The sequence below is a fragment of the Mytilus galloprovincialis genome, chromosome 14, assembly GCF_965363235.1.
Source record: "Mytilus galloprovincialis chromosome 14, xbMytGall1.hap1.1, whole genome shotgun sequence".
Taxonomy (NCBI): Eukaryota; Metazoa; Mollusca; class Bivalvia; order Mytilida; family Mytilidae; genus Mytilus; species Mytilus galloprovincialis.
The window spans coordinates 69379541-69399522 of NC_134851.1; the positions used below are offsets into that span (position 1 = coordinate 69379541).

Below are 19982 nucleotides of genomic sequence, written 5' to 3' on the forward strand. Positions count from 1 at the left end.
TCTTAAGGAAGACAACTTTGCAGGATATGCACAAACCTTTAAAAAGGGAGATAACTTCACAGGATTTACCAAACATTTAAAAAAGGAGACAATTTCACTGGATTTACCAAACCTTTAAAAAGGGAGATAACTTCACAGGATTTACCAAACCTTTATAAAGGGAGACAACTTCACAGGATTTACCAAACCTTTAAAAAGGGAGACAACTTCACAGGATTTACCAAACCTTTAAAAGGGGAGATAACTTCCCAGGATTTACCAAACCTCTAAAAAGGGAGAAAAATTCACAGGAATTGGCAAACCTCTAAAAAGGGAGATAACTTTACCCTCTTAATTTAACTTACCAAATATCTGTTTTAAACTTCAGTTGTCTCCCTTATGTTGGGAAAACAAAAGAATTTATTTGTTACTTCAATGTAATCTGTAAAATATTAATTGAAAGATAGTGTAAATTCTCTGATTTAATATAAAATTCATTGATAAAATGATAAATAAAAAAAACATTTTACAGATTTGATAAGTGATCAGGAATCTGATGATGAACCAGATGTTTGGAAGCGAAGACGAGGCGTCCAAAGGGAGGACATGAGAAATTATGCACATAAACGAGGTATGCACAAATATTATAATAATACTTGTATTAATAATTTCAGCTCCGTTCATGAAGTTCATATGCATGTCCTGATAAGTAAAATAAAAGAGGAATATTTTAAGTAAAAAAAAATAAAGAAAATATTGCCCCTATTATAAAAAAAAGTAATATACATCATGTTGAAAAGAGTGTCTTCTTATTATACAGATTTTTTTCCTTCATTAATCTGGGTTTCAATTTAATTGAGAGTAAAAGGTTAAGAGCCTGTATTTTCTTGTATGGAAATTTTGATTAATCTACAAAAAAGAAAAAGGTCCAAAAAATCCCATCTTTTAAATTGAGGCTATTTTTAAGGGACCCATAAATGACCCTATGGATGAATTTTATTTGAAAATTCACAAATATTCCTGGACTTTTTTTTTCTTTTCTAATTTTAAAAGATCAATAGATATATTGGTTAAGTGTGAAGTACTTACCAGTAAAAAGAAATTTTGCTGGAAACTCCAGATTGGGTCATTATTTTCAGTGGAATTTAGGGATTAATGGTTAATGTATGGGATCAGTGCAAGAATACTTAATTTTTTAGGACATCCCCGCCTACTGCTCCTCAAATTTACTTGATAGATAATTTTTTAATTATATCATTCTGCAGTAATCTTTTTTTTCATTGACAGAAGAGCAAGGTTTGAATACATTATACAAATTCATATATATTATATTTTTGCTGTTGAAATATATGTGTACTTTCTATATCTTTACTCTGACTGGGTATTTATTTTTATGAAGAAAAAAGACCTATTCCGCCTAGAAGACCAATAGTCCAGCGACAGCCTAGTCTCAAATCAAAATCAAATTCTTTATCGTCCTTTAATAAAACCGTACGATTTTCTGCCTCATCTAAAGACAAAGATGAGGGTTTTGAAGGTTTGTTACTCGCTGGGTTTTGGGTGTGTTCAGTATTTATTTGTAAATGGCTCGTATTTGTTTTGTCCAGTTATTAATTTTGTAGGGCTTGTCTTGTTTTATGTACCAAAAAGCTAATTATTAATGTATGTATTGTGTGAAAGTTGCTCGGTGCAGGGCATGTCAAGAAATTATTTGTTAACTGCTCATAATTTTGTCCTGTGATTTGGTACCAGGCTTGTCTGTGTTGCTTACTATGTAAATGTGTTTTATTTATTATGCGTGACAAATATTATCTTTGTGTTGCAATTGAAATTGAAATGCAGTTGTGTATTTGCTTGGTTTTTGAACTTTTATTTGTTTGAACTTTAGCTTTTAATTGGCCTTTTCAGAAACTAGAGGACTATGGGTAATCTCATTGTTTGATACCAAAATAAAAATAACGTTACGTCATTGGATGGATTTCCATTGTTTAGAACATTCTTAACCAAACACAACATTTTGGTGTACGCTTTTGAAATATTACCCAGAATGCATTAGATTCTGAAAAGGCGAATTGCAAATGACTAGACATCGCTATTGTTTAAAATATCAGCTTGCCCATTTTGCCTAATCAAGGTAAATTTGCTACTTTGTTTGCCATTTTTTTATTGAAAATTCCTCGATAAAGGCAGGTTAGACTACTTTTATTTTTAGAGTTATCTACCCTTTCACATCATTCTAAATAAATGTCGATTGCTTTATATTTGCTGCTGTGGATGATAATGTAGCCATTACCTGCTTGCAGATTTTTAATTTGCCATTGTTTTTTTTATATCATTTTAATTTAGGACTTAAAACTTGTGCATCCTAGATATTTTTATATGAGTTTTGTTTTGACTGCTTCTTCCCATGTAATTTTAAAATGAGTTTTTAAATATTGGAATACTGAAACAAAGCAAAATGAAATCAAGGGCAGTAGGTGTGTTAGACTCATTATGAAATCAAAATTGGAATACGATAATATTCAAGTAGCTTATAATTGGATGATTCCCTTTCTGAATATTTATAAATAGACTAGCTATTCTGATGATTATATATGCAAGTGTCCTATTATTATCAAATGATTCCCTTTCAAAGTTTTTGAATTTTTAGAAATAGACTGTACTAATGATGATTATATTCAAGTGTTTTATTATTAAATGATTCCCCTTTCAGAATATTTAGAAATAGCCTATACATATCGAAGTAGCTTATTATTAAATTATTCCCCTTTCTAAATATTTAGAAATAGACTATACATATTGAAGTGGCTTATATTTAAATGATTGCCCTTTCTGAATATTTAGAAATAGACTATACAGGTGGGGATATTGATGCCACTCTGTCTATAAACTCGTGGAGTTACATACCCAAAGACACAGATCCAGAATTTGCTGGTATTGTAAACCAAATGAACAGAGCTAGCAGTTTACCAGGATTGCCTTTTCGTTCAGGTAGCCAAGACTGAATCTGGCACTGTGTTACCTCCCTTGGTTTGACTTCACTGAGTTATCTTCTCTTTCACTGTTTGACGGAGTATGAGTGCCACCTATATATCAGAAAACTAATGGAATCAGGCTTAACCATGTGTTACCTCCCTTTGATTGAATTCACTGAGTTATCCCCTCTTTCACTGTTTGATGGAGTATGAGTGCCACCTATATATCACAACTAATGGAATCAGGCTTAACAGAGTGTTATCTCCCTTTGATTGACTTCACTGAGTTATCCCCCTTTTCCACTATTTTACACCGTATATGATTGGCCAGAATATTAACCAATTGAATGAGGTTAAATAGAATGGAATATTCCTTTCACTCTGTGCCAGTATATGATTGGTAGAATTTCTAACCTCTGAAAGATTGGGTTTTACGATATCTTTTTTCTTCCCATGTAACAGTGTGGTTTGCGTGATTCCCCTTGGAAATTGGAATTATTATCTTTCCTTATTTTTTATAAACATATATACAGTAGTTTCTTCCTTTATTTTATATGCCATATGTTTTTGAAATTCACTGAATCAGATTTTACTGTCAAAACACAGGTAAAGGTCATGCAATTGTTTGAAAAACATGTTTAATTCAATTGTTGTCTTTTTCATAAAATCTTAATTATGGCAATTGATGAAATGAAAATTTCTTTGCAACAGCAAATTTACAGCAAATTCTACTTAACAACAATTTTATTTTTATAGCTAAGTACCTAATGCATGTAGAGTAAGACTTTGGCTAGCTTGGTTGCTATGTTTTTATATTGTACAATTGTGTTTGGGATGACCTCCAATCAAATTCAAATACATGTATCATATATACAGGTCAAAGTTTTCAGTATGCCTATTTATATTGTTTGCTGATGTCAATCTTAGTTACAATAATTTAGCAAGCATTTATACTAACAAATCAAGCAAGCTAAATAAAGTCTTACTCCACAGGCATTGGGAAATTAGCTTTAAACTATACATGTTTGGTTATCTATCAAAGGAGCCTCAGAGTACCTGACAGTTTCATTAACGTCTGAAATGTCAGTTAGAATGTTTAAAAAACTTTTTTTTTAACATGTTTAAAGAAATAAGAATTTAGATGATTTAGTTAATTATCCCTGAGGGACAAACTTTCATCATGGAATAACTACTGTATATATATTTCTAAGTATTCATTGTGTGCTTTTATTTCAGCCAATTAATGCAAAATTATATTTGTTCACTTTCCAAATGCTGAAAATGAATGCATATAAAGTATTTGCCAGTTTTATCAGTGATGTAATATGTTCTAATTTGCATAGCAATTAAATGATGATCGAAGAAACATTTTGCAGTTCTAACAAGTTATTTTTCAGAAACAGGGGCCATTTCAACTTCAATTTTAACCAGTTGCCCAAACCCTCTTTAAAAAAAAACCTGCAATCTATCAAACTAAGATTTTGCAAGGGCAAACAAAATTTTGAATTCTAGTAATGTCTCTTGAATATGATGAAATTATTTTTTCGTTTTTAATTTTTTAACTTCATTTTTCTATAAAGTGATGCATCTCAATTATAAGAGCTAAAAATCAATTAAGGGTTGATTAAAAACAGAATGTTTGATATATCTGATTACTATTGGTTATATTAATGACATTTTAGATGAAAACTCAAAAGAATTTACAATGCTGCTAAGCAGAGCAACAGAAAAAACAGAAGAAGGCATTGATTACCCAGGGGACCTAAGTCCTGATAAATCTGTGGCTATTTCTCACGTCTCTGTACCAGTAGCCAAACCAGGGACAGCACCCACTGATGGGCACGTAACTCCTGGAACACCAATAAACACGGAAGACAATCATGGTTTAGTTTCCAGATTATCCCGTCATGAAGAAGAAGTTTTTGATGATGGTTCATCAGAACGGCAAATGTCTCGAGAAAGTGGCGGAAGAAAAAGTATTAGTCGTAGTAAACTTTCTGATAAGAGAAGAAGTTTTTCACAGTTAGAAATGAGGTCTGGAAGTAAGACGGCCATTAATGATCAAGGGAGACGATCCAGTATGTCTGATGCTGAACGTAAAGCCAATACGTTGTCCAAACGAGAAGGAAGACTTTCTAAAGTCTCTATTCAGAGCTATTCAAGAACATCCAGTCGCCATGATCCAGAGACCCCAATAATAGACCCTTTGTTGGAGGCTGAACAAGAACATGAACTAGAGACTCCAAGAGAAGATCAAGAAGGGGAAAGGGAGACCAATTCACTTGAAAAATCCAATAGTCATAAGTCTTTGGATGAAGGGGCAGTAACTCCACCTCTGAATGAGGAAAAGGAACGTGAAACTGATGGAAAAGAATCTGATAAAGAGAGCAGGAAAAAATCTCAATCATCATTGGGAACTGTAGCTCCTTCAAGGCCAGGTAGTGAAAAACATATAGTTATCCCATCTGGATCTGATTCAACTCCTTCCCCAACCAATGAAAAACCTTCCTCTCCTGCACTTCCTTCAGATTCTAAGGTAGGCTCAGCCTCCTCCAAGATTGAAGCTGAATCAGGGCCTACTGAGAAAGCTGATCATGCTGAATTGGGGCCTGGTGAAGATGTAGCTCATGCAGAATCAGGGCCTTCTGAGAAACTTCATAGAGAAGGTAGTAAATGTGTGGATCACACTCACAGCACACTGAATGGTACACAATGATACACATTCACAATTTGTGGCACAAATAGTTCAAAATTTAGGTCAATTAGTTTAGACAATGTATACTATATATTTTACATTTAAAACAAATCAGTACATGTATGATAATAATTATTATACTATTAAGAAATATTAAAAGTAGATAGTCTTTTATTTAAGCGAATATTAAAATAACATCATAGAACTATTTACTCAATGATAAATATAACAAAAAAATAAATGGAAGGTTAAGAAGCTGTAAAAGAACTAAATTTTGTGAATACTTTTTAATATCTTTCTAGATGACATCAAAGCAATTTTTTTGTCATTTTCTTATTTTCCTGATGGTATTTATATCAGGGATAGCCTAGTTTATTATACCCCTGCTTTAAAAAAGGGGGGGTATACTGTTTTACCTCTGTCTGTCAGTCCGTCCGTCAGTCCGTCCATCAGTCCGTCCGTCAGTCAGTCCGTCCCATGAAACTTTCGTCACATTTTTCTCAGGAACTACACATCCACCCTTTCTGTAATTTGGTATCAACATTTATATATGTGAGCCATACCGTGTGATGCGTTTTCAGATTCATCACTTGACAACTTCCTGTTTACCGAACACTTGTCTGATTTTACACATGATAGCCAAGTTGAAAATTTTCGTCACATTTTTCTCAGGAACTACAATACAAGGATTTCTGAAATTTGGTTTCAGGATTTATATAAGTCAGCTATACCGTGTGATGCGTTTTCAGATTCATCACTCGACAACTTCCTGTTTACAGAACACTTGTATGATTTTACACATGATAGCCAAGTTGAAAATTTTCGTCACCTTTTTCTCAGGAACTACAATACAAGGATTTCTGAAATTTGATTTCAGGATTTATATAAGTCAGCTATACCGTGTGATGCGTTTTCAGATTCATCACTCGACAACTTCCTGTTTACCGAACACTTGTATGATTTTACACATGATAACCAAGTTAAAAATTTTCGTCACATTTTTCTCAGGAACTACAATACAAGGATTTCTGAATTTTGGTTTCAGGATTTTTATAAGTCAGCTATACCGTGTGATGCGTTTTCAGATTCATCACTCGACAACTTCCTGTTTACCGAACACTTGCATATTTTTACACTATTAATATTATCCACTTGCGGCGGGGGTATCATCAGTGAGCAGTAGCTCGCAGTTTCACTTGTTTAAACAATTGTAATCACATCGTTTTCAATTAATGAATGGCTTAATAATTATCTATTTTGAATTTATTGAACCATAAAACTAATTTTTGACTCTTCACATTGAATAATTCACGAAGCGGATTATGTAAATTGTGAAGAGTCAAAAATTAGTTTTATGGTTCAATCAAATCAAAATAAATTATTGCCATTCATTATAAATAAATTTCTATCAAAACTAAGGCTCAAAGAACTTTTTATATTATTTATATTAACAATAACAACGTAGACACATGTTGGCGTATGAATACACAACGTCAAAGTGGGCGTGTCGCCATCAAAATTTACAACATTGAAAATAAAACTAATAATTTTAACCAATCAGAAGACAGTAAAAACACAAAATTTATTTATTTGCTCGTGATAATTAATTGGTTTACACTTGTTATTTCCATATTCAAAAAGGATAAAAAGGAGATATGTGTTTGATTTAAAAGATGCATGAACCCAACACTACAAGAAAACCAGACTTAGTTCTATCATTCAAGAATGAATACACTATTCACAAGTGCTATGTAGTGTGCAATACCATTCTACCAATACATATTTTCTTCACCAAGTTTCTGGTTTTTTTTTTGAATGAATCCACTCATTTTCACATGGTTATAATAACTGACATTTCTATGATTGATAATCTTGTTATATCCCTTGGAATGGCTTCACTGAGTTATTCCCCTTTTTATCACATAGTTTATTGATTTTTCACCCTTGGAATGTCTACACTGAGATTTCACAGATAGACAACTTTTGAGTTCTTTGCATTTCCATCAAAAACTTTGGTTTTAGTTAACATCAATCGTGTATTTAGGGGGATCGTCAATAAATCTTTCCCATTTTGAGCAAGTGGTTGAAAAAATATGATTCTTTATTGCACAAATCATTCTGATAACTTAAATATTAGTTTTATAATTGAAAATCAGCACTGCTGTAAATAGGGAATTGTAATTTAGTACTTATAAAACAAATATTATTTCAAGTTTATCCCGCATAAAAACAATCACAAAAAACGTTTGGCCAACTTTAATTTAATTGAGCAGGGATACAGGCGATTGCCTTTATCTGCAGGTAATTGAAGTAATGAATGTGCACACGATTGGTGAACTTTTCTAGTGAAAGACATAACTTAAAAGTGATCTATTGATAGATGACCTTGTTATCCCCCTTGGAATGGATTCAGTTATCTCCCTTGGAAAGGATTAACTTGAGTTACTTCCCCTTCACAATATTTGTTTCAGGATAGTACCACAATTGTGATTTGACTAACTGAGCACTGCCATACAATGTTTACTGCTGTGTTTTTTCTCTTTGATTGTTATATTGTTTTTTATTCACACATTGTTTTCACCATGTATGTGTGTAGTATTTATTCACATTATATTCTAAACAATTGTGTATTTGTGAACAAATTTTGTTGCAGATTAAATTGTCTTTTGCTTTTGTTTTATATGAATTTTTCAGTGTTTAAATATCATTTTCATAATGCAAGTAGTATCAGTATGTTCAGCTAGCAGCAATAAAAAAAATGAATTTCGATTTCAGATATCTATTTTATTACTATTGTTTTGTACTTGGACCTAGCTTGCATGCATTTCACACTGTTTCAGAATCTTGTAATTTTCCTATTGATGATTTATTTATAGCTCAAAGTGCATCCTGGACAATAAATATGCATATTTTTTAAAACTTTTTTTTACTTTCTTCATTTGCTTCCTTTATCTGCAATATTTTAAAAGCTTAAACCAATTGGTTATTGTCTTGCAATTGGTCAATTACATATGAGTAGTTTCTTGTACACAAAGAAGTTATAAAATAAAATAAATACATAAATCAGGAAAAATCTGTCTCAAGCTGTTACAAATTAACTTTATAGTTCCTTTTTTGGCACCAAAACAATTTCTTAAAAATCAATTATAATTTTTTTTCTTTATGTATATCCTCTTGCAAGAAACAGGTTTCCAGATGAATTATTTTAGTCTTTTACAAAGGCTTTTTGAAGTAGATGTCCTAATTGTTTTCAAACTTGAAAAAATATAAAATTTTGTACTACTTTTAGGATCCGGCCAATCTATACAATCACAGCAGATTTCAGAGAAAGATATTATTAATGTGTTGGAGGACACAGCCAGAAATATTGCTGCATCCACACTGAGTAGAAGTGACAGTGGCCAGGACCTGGAGAAAGATGCTAGAGTGAGTTATCTCCCATATAAATTGTCTCCCCTTCATGGATGTCAGAAGTGTATGCTAATTATATCCCCCATGAGTTGTCTCCCTTCATTAATGCTTTTATTGCAGGCATAAGTGTTTGTGAATTATCTCCCCTATGAGTTGTCTCCCCTCAATTATGTTTTTATTGCAGGAAGAAGTGTTTGTGAATTATCTCCCTCTCATTTATGTTTTCATTGCAGAGAAGTGTTTGTGAATTATCTCTCCTATGAGTTGTGTCCCCTCATTTATGTTTTTATTGCAGGCAGAGGTGTTTATGAGTTATCTCCCCTATGAGTTGTCTCCCCTCATTAATGTGTTCATTGCAGGCAGTGGTGTTTATGAGTTGTCTCCCCTCATTTATTTTTTTATTGCAGGCAGAAATGTTTGTGAGCTATCTCCCCTATAAATTGTCCCCCCATTTCAGACAGAAATGTTTGTGAGCTATGTCCCCTATAAATTGTCCCTCCATTGCAGACAGAAATGTTTGTGAACTATCTCCCCTATAAATCGTCCCTCCATTGCAGGCAGAAGTTTTTGTGAGTTATCTCCCCTATAAATCGTCCCTCCATTGCAGACAGAAATGTTTATGAGTTATCTCCCTTATAAGTTGTGTTTTGTGTCAATTATGATTTGATTGCAGATAAAACTGTTTTCCAATATGACAAGGAAAAAATAAAATATGATGGTTTTGAAAATTGACATCTAATGATTTTGCTTAAAATAATTTAACAACTTACTTTGAAAGGTTGATTGTTATTAACTATTGAAATAATGTAAATTAATCTGATTAAAATACAGGTCCTGTGTTTTGCTTTGCTTACAAGGATTTACTGACAATACTCCATTCTGCTTCCTATACATCAGCCAATGAAATTTCAGCTTTCAGATTTTTGAAAATGTATATCACTAATCTGACAAATCCAGAAAAGTCTTTAAAACTGAACGTAAAACAGAGGGTTTTCAAATCCTTAGACCTAAACGAAGCTTAGATAATTGATCTGTATTTTAATAATTTATAAATATCTCAAGCTTTGCAAGAATTTGTAACTATAAAATTTCCTAACAAACAAGTGCGATATCTCAGCGGCTTTAGATAATATTATAAATGCTATTTGATTAAACTAATAATAAATGTGACTTTTAATGCTGATCTTTTGACTATTTTTTAATGTTTCAAACTACTGTAAATTCAGAAATTACTGCGATGTTTTTATTTTTGCAAAAAATGCGGCAGGGTTATAATCGCAATAATTTAAACTCACGTTTTGAAATTTTTTATATGAATTAAACATGATTTTTCTTAATAGTGCTAAAATTAAAATTGCATTTTAGTCTAAATTTACAAAATCTTAGTAATAGATGGGCTCAATAATTTCTGAATTTACAGTATATGGTAGATTAATTTTGTTTATAATTTCATGTGTAAACTGTACATGTTCTACATTTTATTTAGTGTCTGTGTGCGTGTTTTATATAATGATGGCTGTGTCATTTAATATTCAATGAAATTTGTTTTTTGCTTTTGTGTTGATTAATTTTGCTTATGTTACTAATACATTTTATAGCAAGCAGCCGAGTTATGGTTAGAAAAGAACGCCCCTCGTATCATATCCAGAAGTCAGTCAGTTCAAGACACACAAGGAGATCAAGTAAGGAACTTTAACCCCAAGCAACCTTGACCTTTTGAACTTTCACACAATATTAATCTCCCCTAAGTAAATTCGTAGTCAATAAAAAATTGTCAATCTTATTCTGAACAAGCCTTACCTTTATGAATATAATCAAGCTGTTACTGTTGGCTGAATGTTCAGGCCTTTTTGTTATAGAAGGAGAGATTGATTATTGTAGGGTCTGAATTATTTTGGTTTGTAAGAAACACAAAATATTTATCCTATATACTGTAAACCAACTAAATTTCTTGAGCGATTTATTTTTCGCGACTTTCGCGGGTGGAAAAATAACGTGAATTTAAATCATCGCGAATATGTAAAACTTGCATCTTTCCTTATTTAACTACATAAAGTTAGTTAGAAAATCACGAAATTAAATTACCGCGAAATGGAATCGAAAGGGCTAAACGCGAAAAAAAGTATCCGCGAAAATAAGTTGGTTTACAGTAATTAAAAGAATTATATCAGAAAGACAACTGTAACCTTGGTAGTAATGCTGCAAATAATTCTTATCAAAGGTACTGGGCTTATAATCTTATACGCCAGGCGCGCAGTTCATCTACATAAGACTCATCATTGACGCTCAGATCAAAATAGTTTGATAGCCAAACAAGTACAAAGTTGAAAAACATTGATGACCCAACATTCCAAAAAGTTGTGCCAATTACGGCTAAGGTAATCTATGCCTGGGATAAGAACATCCTAATTAGTATTTCGAATAATATATAATTTTGCAAATATGTACACAGGTAAATGAAATAATTTACATTATGTATAATTGGTTTTGTGTATATGCTGCTGTTTTTTTTCTTATTAAATCAATTGTTTGTAATTAATGCTTACTTACTTAACTTTTGTGCAATCCTAATGAAATATTGATTGATTGAATGGCAATTAATTTTCTAGAATTTAATAATAAATTCAAATCATCAGGCTACTGGGGCTTGAAAGAATTAGTAATTACAATTTTTTTTTACACAGGCTGCAATTAGGTCAGCGGTGGAGAATGGTCGTAAGAGTGCCGGCCCTACAGCTGGTGAATACAAGGATCTGATCAAAGAAAAACTACAGACTGCCTGTAAGTGAAAAGAGTAAAATAACAAAAATACAGTACACCAAGGAAAATCAAATACGAAAATGAAAAGCTCTAACACAACAAAGGAATGGATAACAACTCATATTATTGACTTGGTACAGGCATTTTCTTACATGTAGAAAATTGGGGATTTTATAGCTAGTTAAACCTCTCACTTGTATGACAGACACATGTTACATCCCCTTTTATTGACAACGATGTGTGAACAAAACAAACCGACACAATAGGTAAACATGTCAAAAATAGGTGTACAGTTGTCAATTTTTTCTCCAACAATGGCAAGGTTGGAAGAGAAGCCTTGCGAAGTGGTAGGAACCATGGGAAGTTCGTCCAATAAGATACCAAGCCTTTAGAACAATTTCATGTATCGTTATGTATTGCAGGCGAAACATGTAGACCATAGCAAATAAAATTGCAGACCATTTGAAGTGTTGTCAATTTGGAGTATTATTCAGTGTTCTCCCCAGGCCGTTTTAGCGTCGCGATACCGCGACGCTATAATTTTTCACTGTGATGCTATAATAATTACCGTGACGCTATAATTATTCCGGCGACGCTATAATTATTTTGAAGATGCTATTTTACTTGTCCTCAATTTTGAACTTTCATCTATTATTGATTATGATCATAAAAATTATATCACCTTTAATTGTAAATCCTTTAAGACGGACACTAAAGGCAATTAAGAGATTAAATAGCTAGGTGTTAATTGCCCTCAGGGTGATAACTGTTTGGATGCGAATATCCCAAGCTGACACTTGTGACATGACTAATACCACGTGTCTGCAATCACCAATTTTGGCATGGAAAAATGCAATCACAAAACAATTCGAAATCTATGTTTTGTATTACCAAATTTCAAAGATTGAAACAATTTTTTTTTTAAAAGATCGTTTATTTGTGCAACTCTCCAAAAATTACTTTTTTTCTCTTCCAGTAATACGAGAGCGAGAATTTTGGTTTAGAGCTAAAAAAAGTTTAATACTTCTTTAAAAAGTTATCATAATTGGCTTAAGTTTATGTTTCATCCATTTAATGCATTAAAAGCGTCTTATTCATTCACAATCTCTTGTCAAACAATGTTTATTCTCGGACTCATTTTCGTAAATTTTTCTGCGGCCGCCATTGCACATTATTGTGTAGTCCGAGATTACTCTGACGTCCAACGGCTGTTTTGCCAGACAAGCTGGGGCCGTGGGACGTCAGAGCTCGTCCCATATCAAAAAGTGGATATTTGGCCACCCAAAATAGATGCGCTGCTTCGTCGCTTCTGGTGCCGACTGACGGCCTTGGAATTATATAAATCGGGCATCGATCTGTTCATTTTTCATTTATCTTTTCATTTATGTAAGTTTCACCTACCTGCCAACCTTTATTTTTCCATATTTTAACAGTTTTCACAGAGACCCATCGATTTCTGCATTTTGCCTTTCATTTTCAGTTATGAATTGAACAATATAAACTAAAACATATAAAGGAAATAGAGCATCAACGCGACGTGACAAATGACATTAAAAAAAAATAGTTATTTTTTCTTACGCAAAATGTGATGCTATCCAAAATTTCTGGGGAGAACACTGATTATTTGTCAATTTTGTGTTATAATCTTCATCACAGACATTGAGTAATGTAAACCTCATAATGCTCAAGAGTGTTACATTTATGTGACATTAACTCAGGGGAAGACAAATGGTGCAATTACACCTTATCACTATTTGCTTGCCATTACTGGACATCAAAAAGGATTCTGTAAAATGTTGATGTAAAAAAATAGTAAACAATTGATGGAAATTGATTACAATTTGAGGTCAAAAGATTAAGTATCACAAATTCCCAAATAGCGATAAGGTCTACATTGTAAATAGTATCTTCTGAATATGACAAACTTGAATCTCTTGTATGAATACATCAAAATAGATTGTTATAAATAGAAAATAAATCTCAGAAATTGTGATAGAAAAGTTTAAATTGTTTACAGTATAACAATTGCAAGTGTAGAGTGAATTATCAGTCTATAATATAGAATGTGAAACAACATTAATTGCAGGTTAACAACAACATTCTCTGTAGAAGGAAACTGATTTTTCACATAAATATAAAAAAAAAATTAAAAAAAAGTCCTGTTCTTTTCAGTATCAAATACAGATGGGGAATCCATACCACAAATTCCAGATGATGCTGAATTAAGTCCTGAATTACTGGAGGCGCTGAAAAATAACTCGATCACGCCAGAGGACATAGAAATTGTTAAAGATGAAGAGACAGGCAAAAGTATTGTCAGGTCAAGAAGTCAAATGTCTGCTGCCATGGGTGGGGTCAAGGAAGGTCATATTTATGTTCCTGTTGCTAAAAGTATGTACAATTTATTGTGTGTTTTTTTATTGTGGTTATATATTCCTTATAATAGTTGATAGAATTTTATTAAGTTATACAGTGTAACCTGTGTTATCTGACAAACTAGGGGATTAGAAATAAATGTTGGATTAAGCAGGGTGTCAGAATATTGAGTTTTTTTGGGGGTAAAAAGGAAAAAGACTTCTGGAATGGCACATTTTGGGACAATGAAAATGTAACAGTTAAAGCTAGAAGTTTCAACAGGTGTCGGATTTGTCAGGTTACACTGTATCATCTAATTTTAACAAATCTGGAAATTTTCTATCTATTCTAGTAATAATACAGTGCAAACATAGAATTTTGATGGTGTGATTTCAGAGGGCAACTTTCTAAAAAATAAGATTAAAAAACAATTTTATTGGATTTAATAAAGTATTCATATTCAAATATTATGATAATATTGATTTCAATTACTATTATGTGTTCATGAGACGATTGAAAAAGTTTTGCACTCAGTTATTATAATTTCTCTGTTTTCTTTAATAAGTTTTGTACTTCCAATATGATTTACTACACAAACTTTACCCTCTTGTATAAAAATATATACCTACATGTATTGCACTTAATTACTGTAACTCTAAACCAACTTATTTTCACAGATACTTTTTTTCCCTTTTTAAGTGACATTTCTCGTCCACTTTTGACTATTGAATTTCGTGATTTTCTAATTTACTGAATGTAGTTTAATAAGGAAAGATACAAGTTTAACATATTTGTGTTATTTTTGAACTCGCGAAAGAAGTGAAAATGAATTGCTCCTGAAAATAAGTTGATTTACAATATCATGAATGTACTATAATTTTAACCTTTTAACCTTTTTTTCCAGTAGTTGTGTATTCAGTCTATCTCACTGTATTTCTTCTGACATGAAACTGATGGTGCTTTGTTTATCTCCGTGTACACTACAGCTTGTCAGGATAATGTCATTTTTACCTGTCCACATTACAATGCATTAGGAGTGGGCAGAAAGCTAGCAAAACTTCTAGAAAATTCCTTATAAGAAAATCCTTTAGATTGGACATGATATTTCTTTACTGTTATCAAAGGAATCATACCTTTTTAGGAAAAACAATTTAAGATTTGAATACTACTGTAAATTCAGAAATTATTGTTATATATTTTGCAATGCAAAAACTCAGACTATTAAATCATTCATCAATATTTTCACAGGCCTGTAGCCATAAATTTCCAGAGGGGGTTATTTGGCCTCAAAAACTCTACTTTAACAGTCACAATTCAAACAGAACATTGACTTTAACAGTCATTATTTGTTTTCAAGAGGGGTCGTCTGAACCCCCCAAACCCCCTGGCTACGGGTATGTTTCAGTTTTGATTGTTCTTTGGATTTTCTGTCTTTAAAGGAATACACAATATGAAAATGTCAACCTTAATTTCGAAATTTACAGTACAATAATTGAGAAAAAATAAATTGGTAAATTTAAAGGTGACAGAAGTGGCTTTTCACAGGGGCGTAAAAGGGGGGTATCTGCACGGAAGAACGTGAAATAAGATTTCCATTTCACGATGAACAAACAATTAAAAATTTCCTGCATGTTGATCTTTTTATAAATTTCACAAAACACAGAGAATAACGAACCTTTTTCACGGCTACACGTGAAATAAAAATAGCAAAACATGTTGCATGAAAATAACCCTTTACCACCCTCTTCTCACTGTGGACAGGTATAATTGACAAAATCCCCATTAGGTGTAGTGTAGTTCAGTTTTTCTTCACCTCTTTTTCAAACACCTTCGATCATCTGAACCTTGCATGTACTATCTGGTATATTAGAAGAAATTAAAAATCTCTAGTTGGGCTTATTATGACTATAAGACAGGACTAAATTATACCAGACTGCGAGACTAGTGGCTTTTATTACTAGCTTTACTAATACTCTTTTTATTGGCCTTACTAGTTAGCTTAAAGAGGCTTTACAAATGATTTTCTACTGCTTTTACTACTGCTGTTCTATGTAGCTTTACAAATGATTTTCTACTGCTTTTACTACTGCTTTTATATGTAGCTTTACAAATGCTTTTCTACTGCTTTTACTACTGCTTTTCTATGTAGCTTTACAAATGCTTTTCTACTGCTTTTACTACTGCTGTTCTATGTAGCTTTACAAATGATTTTCTACTGCTTTTACTACTGCTGTTCTATGTAGCTTTACAAATGATTTTCTACTGCTTTTACTACTGCTTTTCTATGTAGCTTTACAAATGCTTTTCTACTGCTTTTATTACTGCTTATCTATTTAGCTTTACAAATTTTTTATTTCAGCTAGCTTCTTTGCTTTGATATGCTTTTGTTTTCTTGTTTTGTCGTAAGGGCTATTCCAGAAAAAAATGTAGGAGGGGGGGGGGGGGGGGGGGTTGGAAGGTAGTTTTTGTCAGCACCCTCCACCAAGACAATTGTAATTGAGAATTATAGTGCATTATAGTGTGAAAAGTTGCTCTGATGCCCATCACCCATGTATTATTGATACTATGTGCCAACCCCCCCCCCCCCCCCATACATTTTTTTCTGGAAAAGCCCTAAGTTATAACTAGATTTGATTGTTTATATTATATACTGCAGTGAGCGATTATTTTTAATTGTAACAATAAATTATAAAGTAGCAAGAGAATATTAAATCATTTTCAAATAACAAATTTTTTACACTGAGTTTTTGTTTTGTTTAATAATATTGATTTTAAATGGTGATTGTGTGTAATAAATGTAAATGTATGTTGAAAGTAATAAATTCTCAGAATTTAAATTTAGTTGTGGATTTTGATTTGATAAAAAAGAATGAGAAAAAGAAGAAACTATGCAATCTTTTTTTTTAGGTTATAGAAAATTAAATATTAAATAATCTGAGAATTTATTTCTTTTGAAATAAAAAATGAAATACAAGACAGACCATACACCTTAAACTATTAAAAATCTATATTATAAGTCACATATTTTCTATTGATTGAAATGTGACAAAGCCATTTTTCAGAACATTTTATTTTTTCTTAACAGGAAGTGAAATATACTTTTATTTCACATTTTGGTCTATTCCGGGGAAAAAATTGCAATATTTGAAGCAATTTGTTCAGATAAATTTCTATGGGTTGTCAGGGCTTCCAAAGAAGTGCATACAATGACCCCACACTCATGTGCTTCTCCTTGGAACAGCTCTTTTTAAATTTAAAACTTTTAATAGCTTATAACTATATATATATATAGGCAGTTGCATGCAACACAAAATGATTTTTCGTAGCATTGCAAACAGCATGTTATAAATAAGAATTGTTTCAGTTTCGAATTTTTAAATTTAAAAAAAAATTAAATCACTTTTTACATCAGATAATTTAACTAATATGTGTCCGTCTGTCTTGTATTACTATGTAATGGTTATGGGCTAGATTGAATGTTTGTGTGTTTGTTTATAATGCTGCTATTTGTAACTACTAATGCTTTGCAGACGGCAACAAACAGCACGGCACGATACCTACTGACCGCCAGTCAAACGCTGACGTAGGAGAAATTGAAGTTATAAATTATGGTGCAAGGTCATCAGATGCTGGGTCAAAGGTCGGATCAGCTAGAACCCACTCAAGTAAAAAATCAGAGAAATTGTCAGATAAAGCACCATCAGAGAAATCGTCAGAAAAGGGAGGTAAATCACAACCTCCGTCAGTTTTGGGTGAATCTATTGTAGAAGAAGACGAACAGGAGGATATGAAATCACAAAGGTCAGGAGGTCAAATGTCACAAGAAGAGGTCGAAGAGCCAGAGGATGAATTTAAAAAAGCTTTAGTAGAAGTTGAAAAGGTAAACTACATAGGCATTCTCTTGTGGAGAGTTGTCTCATGCCAATGTGGCAAAAATCATACTACATCTTTTTTATACAAAATTTTCGCTAAAGTTTTAGTAAAAGTATATTTTGTTGAAATTCTGGTACTTTTACTCAGAATGTTAAGACATTAAAGAGAGAGGGATAAACTTGTCTAATACCATTTTTAATTTGAAGCAATAAGAGATTACAAATACCTACATTATACTGTTGGTTAGAGACAATTTATTTTTCATAATTTAGGTCAACGAAGCGGAACAGAAGGATCTTGGCCGACAGAGTGTTGTGAGTAAAAAGAGCGAGAAGAGTGCAGTATCAGATAAAAAGAGTGCTGTGTCAGATGACAAAAAGAGCGTACAAACGGAGAAATCTGATGCCAAGAAAGCTGTAGCTAAAAAAGAAGAGTTTGTAGTAGGTGGGTAGAAATTATACTTTTTTTATATTTGTGAAGTTTGCAATGAATTTAGACTTGCTAGGATAAGCTTTTTTTTTATAAATCATGTTTGTTTTGAAACTTTAAATGTTTCTGTAATTTCAGAAATTATTGCAAAATATGCCACAAGGTTATAATTGCAATAATTTAAACTTGCATTTTGAAATTTTACATATGAATTAAACAGGATTTTTCTTAATATAGCAAAAATTAACATGACATTTTAGTCTTGAATGACATAATCACAATAATAAATGAACAAAATATATATCTGAATTTACAGTACTTTGACCCTTTTATGATACGACTCATTTGATGAAAAAAATAGCTATCATTGGATGAATTGCTTAAGAAGCTTTAAATGAACATGGACCAGTGAGTCATAGTCTAGGTTAAGTGTGTGTTTATGAATTTAAAAAATCTTCTTCATGAATTGTTAATATATGTCTTTTGTATAACAATATTATTTTTGTATTTATGAATTTATTGAATTTTGAAATATGGTAAATTCTGTTCTATTATAGTAGAAGAAAAGGAAATACATTCTGGTAGCTTCTAACCAAAGTTTTAAGACTATATTGTAATATTTGTAACTTGTAATATATTAGGTTATTTTTTTCAGTTTAAGCAGATTTTTGTGATAACATAATATATATTTCTTGAGCAAATCAAATTTATCAATGTAAAGTAATACAAAAGCAGCAACTAATTTTTTGGAACAAAAAAGTTTTATTTTCAGCAAGACTTGTTCGAATAATTAGATTTCAATAATGTATTTTTATGGTTTTAAAATAATTTAGGAATGGTAAAAAATAAAAATGAAAATGAGGCTTTATACGGAGGTATCTCTCCGCCACCAAAAGGCGCAACACCACCTAATGAAGGTAAAGAGTTATCTCCCTTAACACTGTGTTTGGCATGGAGATCTTGTTTTTATACTTTATATTTACCTGGTTGCCATGGATACACTATTCATGTTGATTTTTGCTGTGCACTCTACACTAACAATGTTGGCATGGATGTCTTGTGTTTTTTTTATGTTTATATTGGTTGTCACGGAAACTTGAATGAATGTGAACCCTGAACCACTAATAGTCATAATTGGTGCTATATGAAAGTCTTGCATACCGTTGTCATGGAAGCACAATACTGTTTATTTATAACTCATGTACTTTACACTTACTCAATTTATGTATGTTTCACTGACCTTGACAATATGGCATGCATTTACCAGGTTAGAGGTTACATTTCTACTGTCATTGGCATGGTAACAAAAGTTATTCCCCTCCACCTATATATTTCACCTCTGACCTTCCTTCATGTATACCTTATGGATTAAATGAACCCATATATAAAGTGATACTTGGCTCAAACTGCACATTTGAATTGTTCATAACTATATTATTCATCACTCAGAAATATGAAACAGACACTTTGCTTATGGTTATGGTTAAAGATAAAGAAAATGAAAA

General features: G+C 32.0%; 1 protein-coding gene across 1 annotated transcript in view; it reads left to right on the forward strand.

Moving 5' to 3' along the window:
- LOC143059822 (uncharacterized) overlaps nucleotides 1-19982 on the forward strand; it is a 107472-nt gene that overhangs the window by 58977 nt on the left and 28513 nt on the right. Inside the window, exons 15-23 of the mRNA XM_076233394.1 lie at nucleotides 512-610; nucleotides 4637-5392; nucleotides 8939-9075; nucleotides 10659-10742; nucleotides 11745-11841; nucleotides 13993-14211; nucleotides 17706-18055; nucleotides 18321-18492; nucleotides 19311-19394. Coding sequence (XP_076089509.1) covers nucleotides 512-610; nucleotides 4637-5392; nucleotides 8939-9075; nucleotides 10659-10742; nucleotides 11745-11841; nucleotides 13993-14211; nucleotides 17706-18055; nucleotides 18321-18492; nucleotides 19311-19394 — 1998 coding nt within the window. The remainder of the gene's footprint in view (nucleotides 1-511; nucleotides 611-4636; nucleotides 5393-8938; nucleotides 9076-10658; nucleotides 10743-11744; nucleotides 11842-13992; nucleotides 14212-17705; nucleotides 18056-18320; nucleotides 18493-19310; nucleotides 19395-19982) is intronic.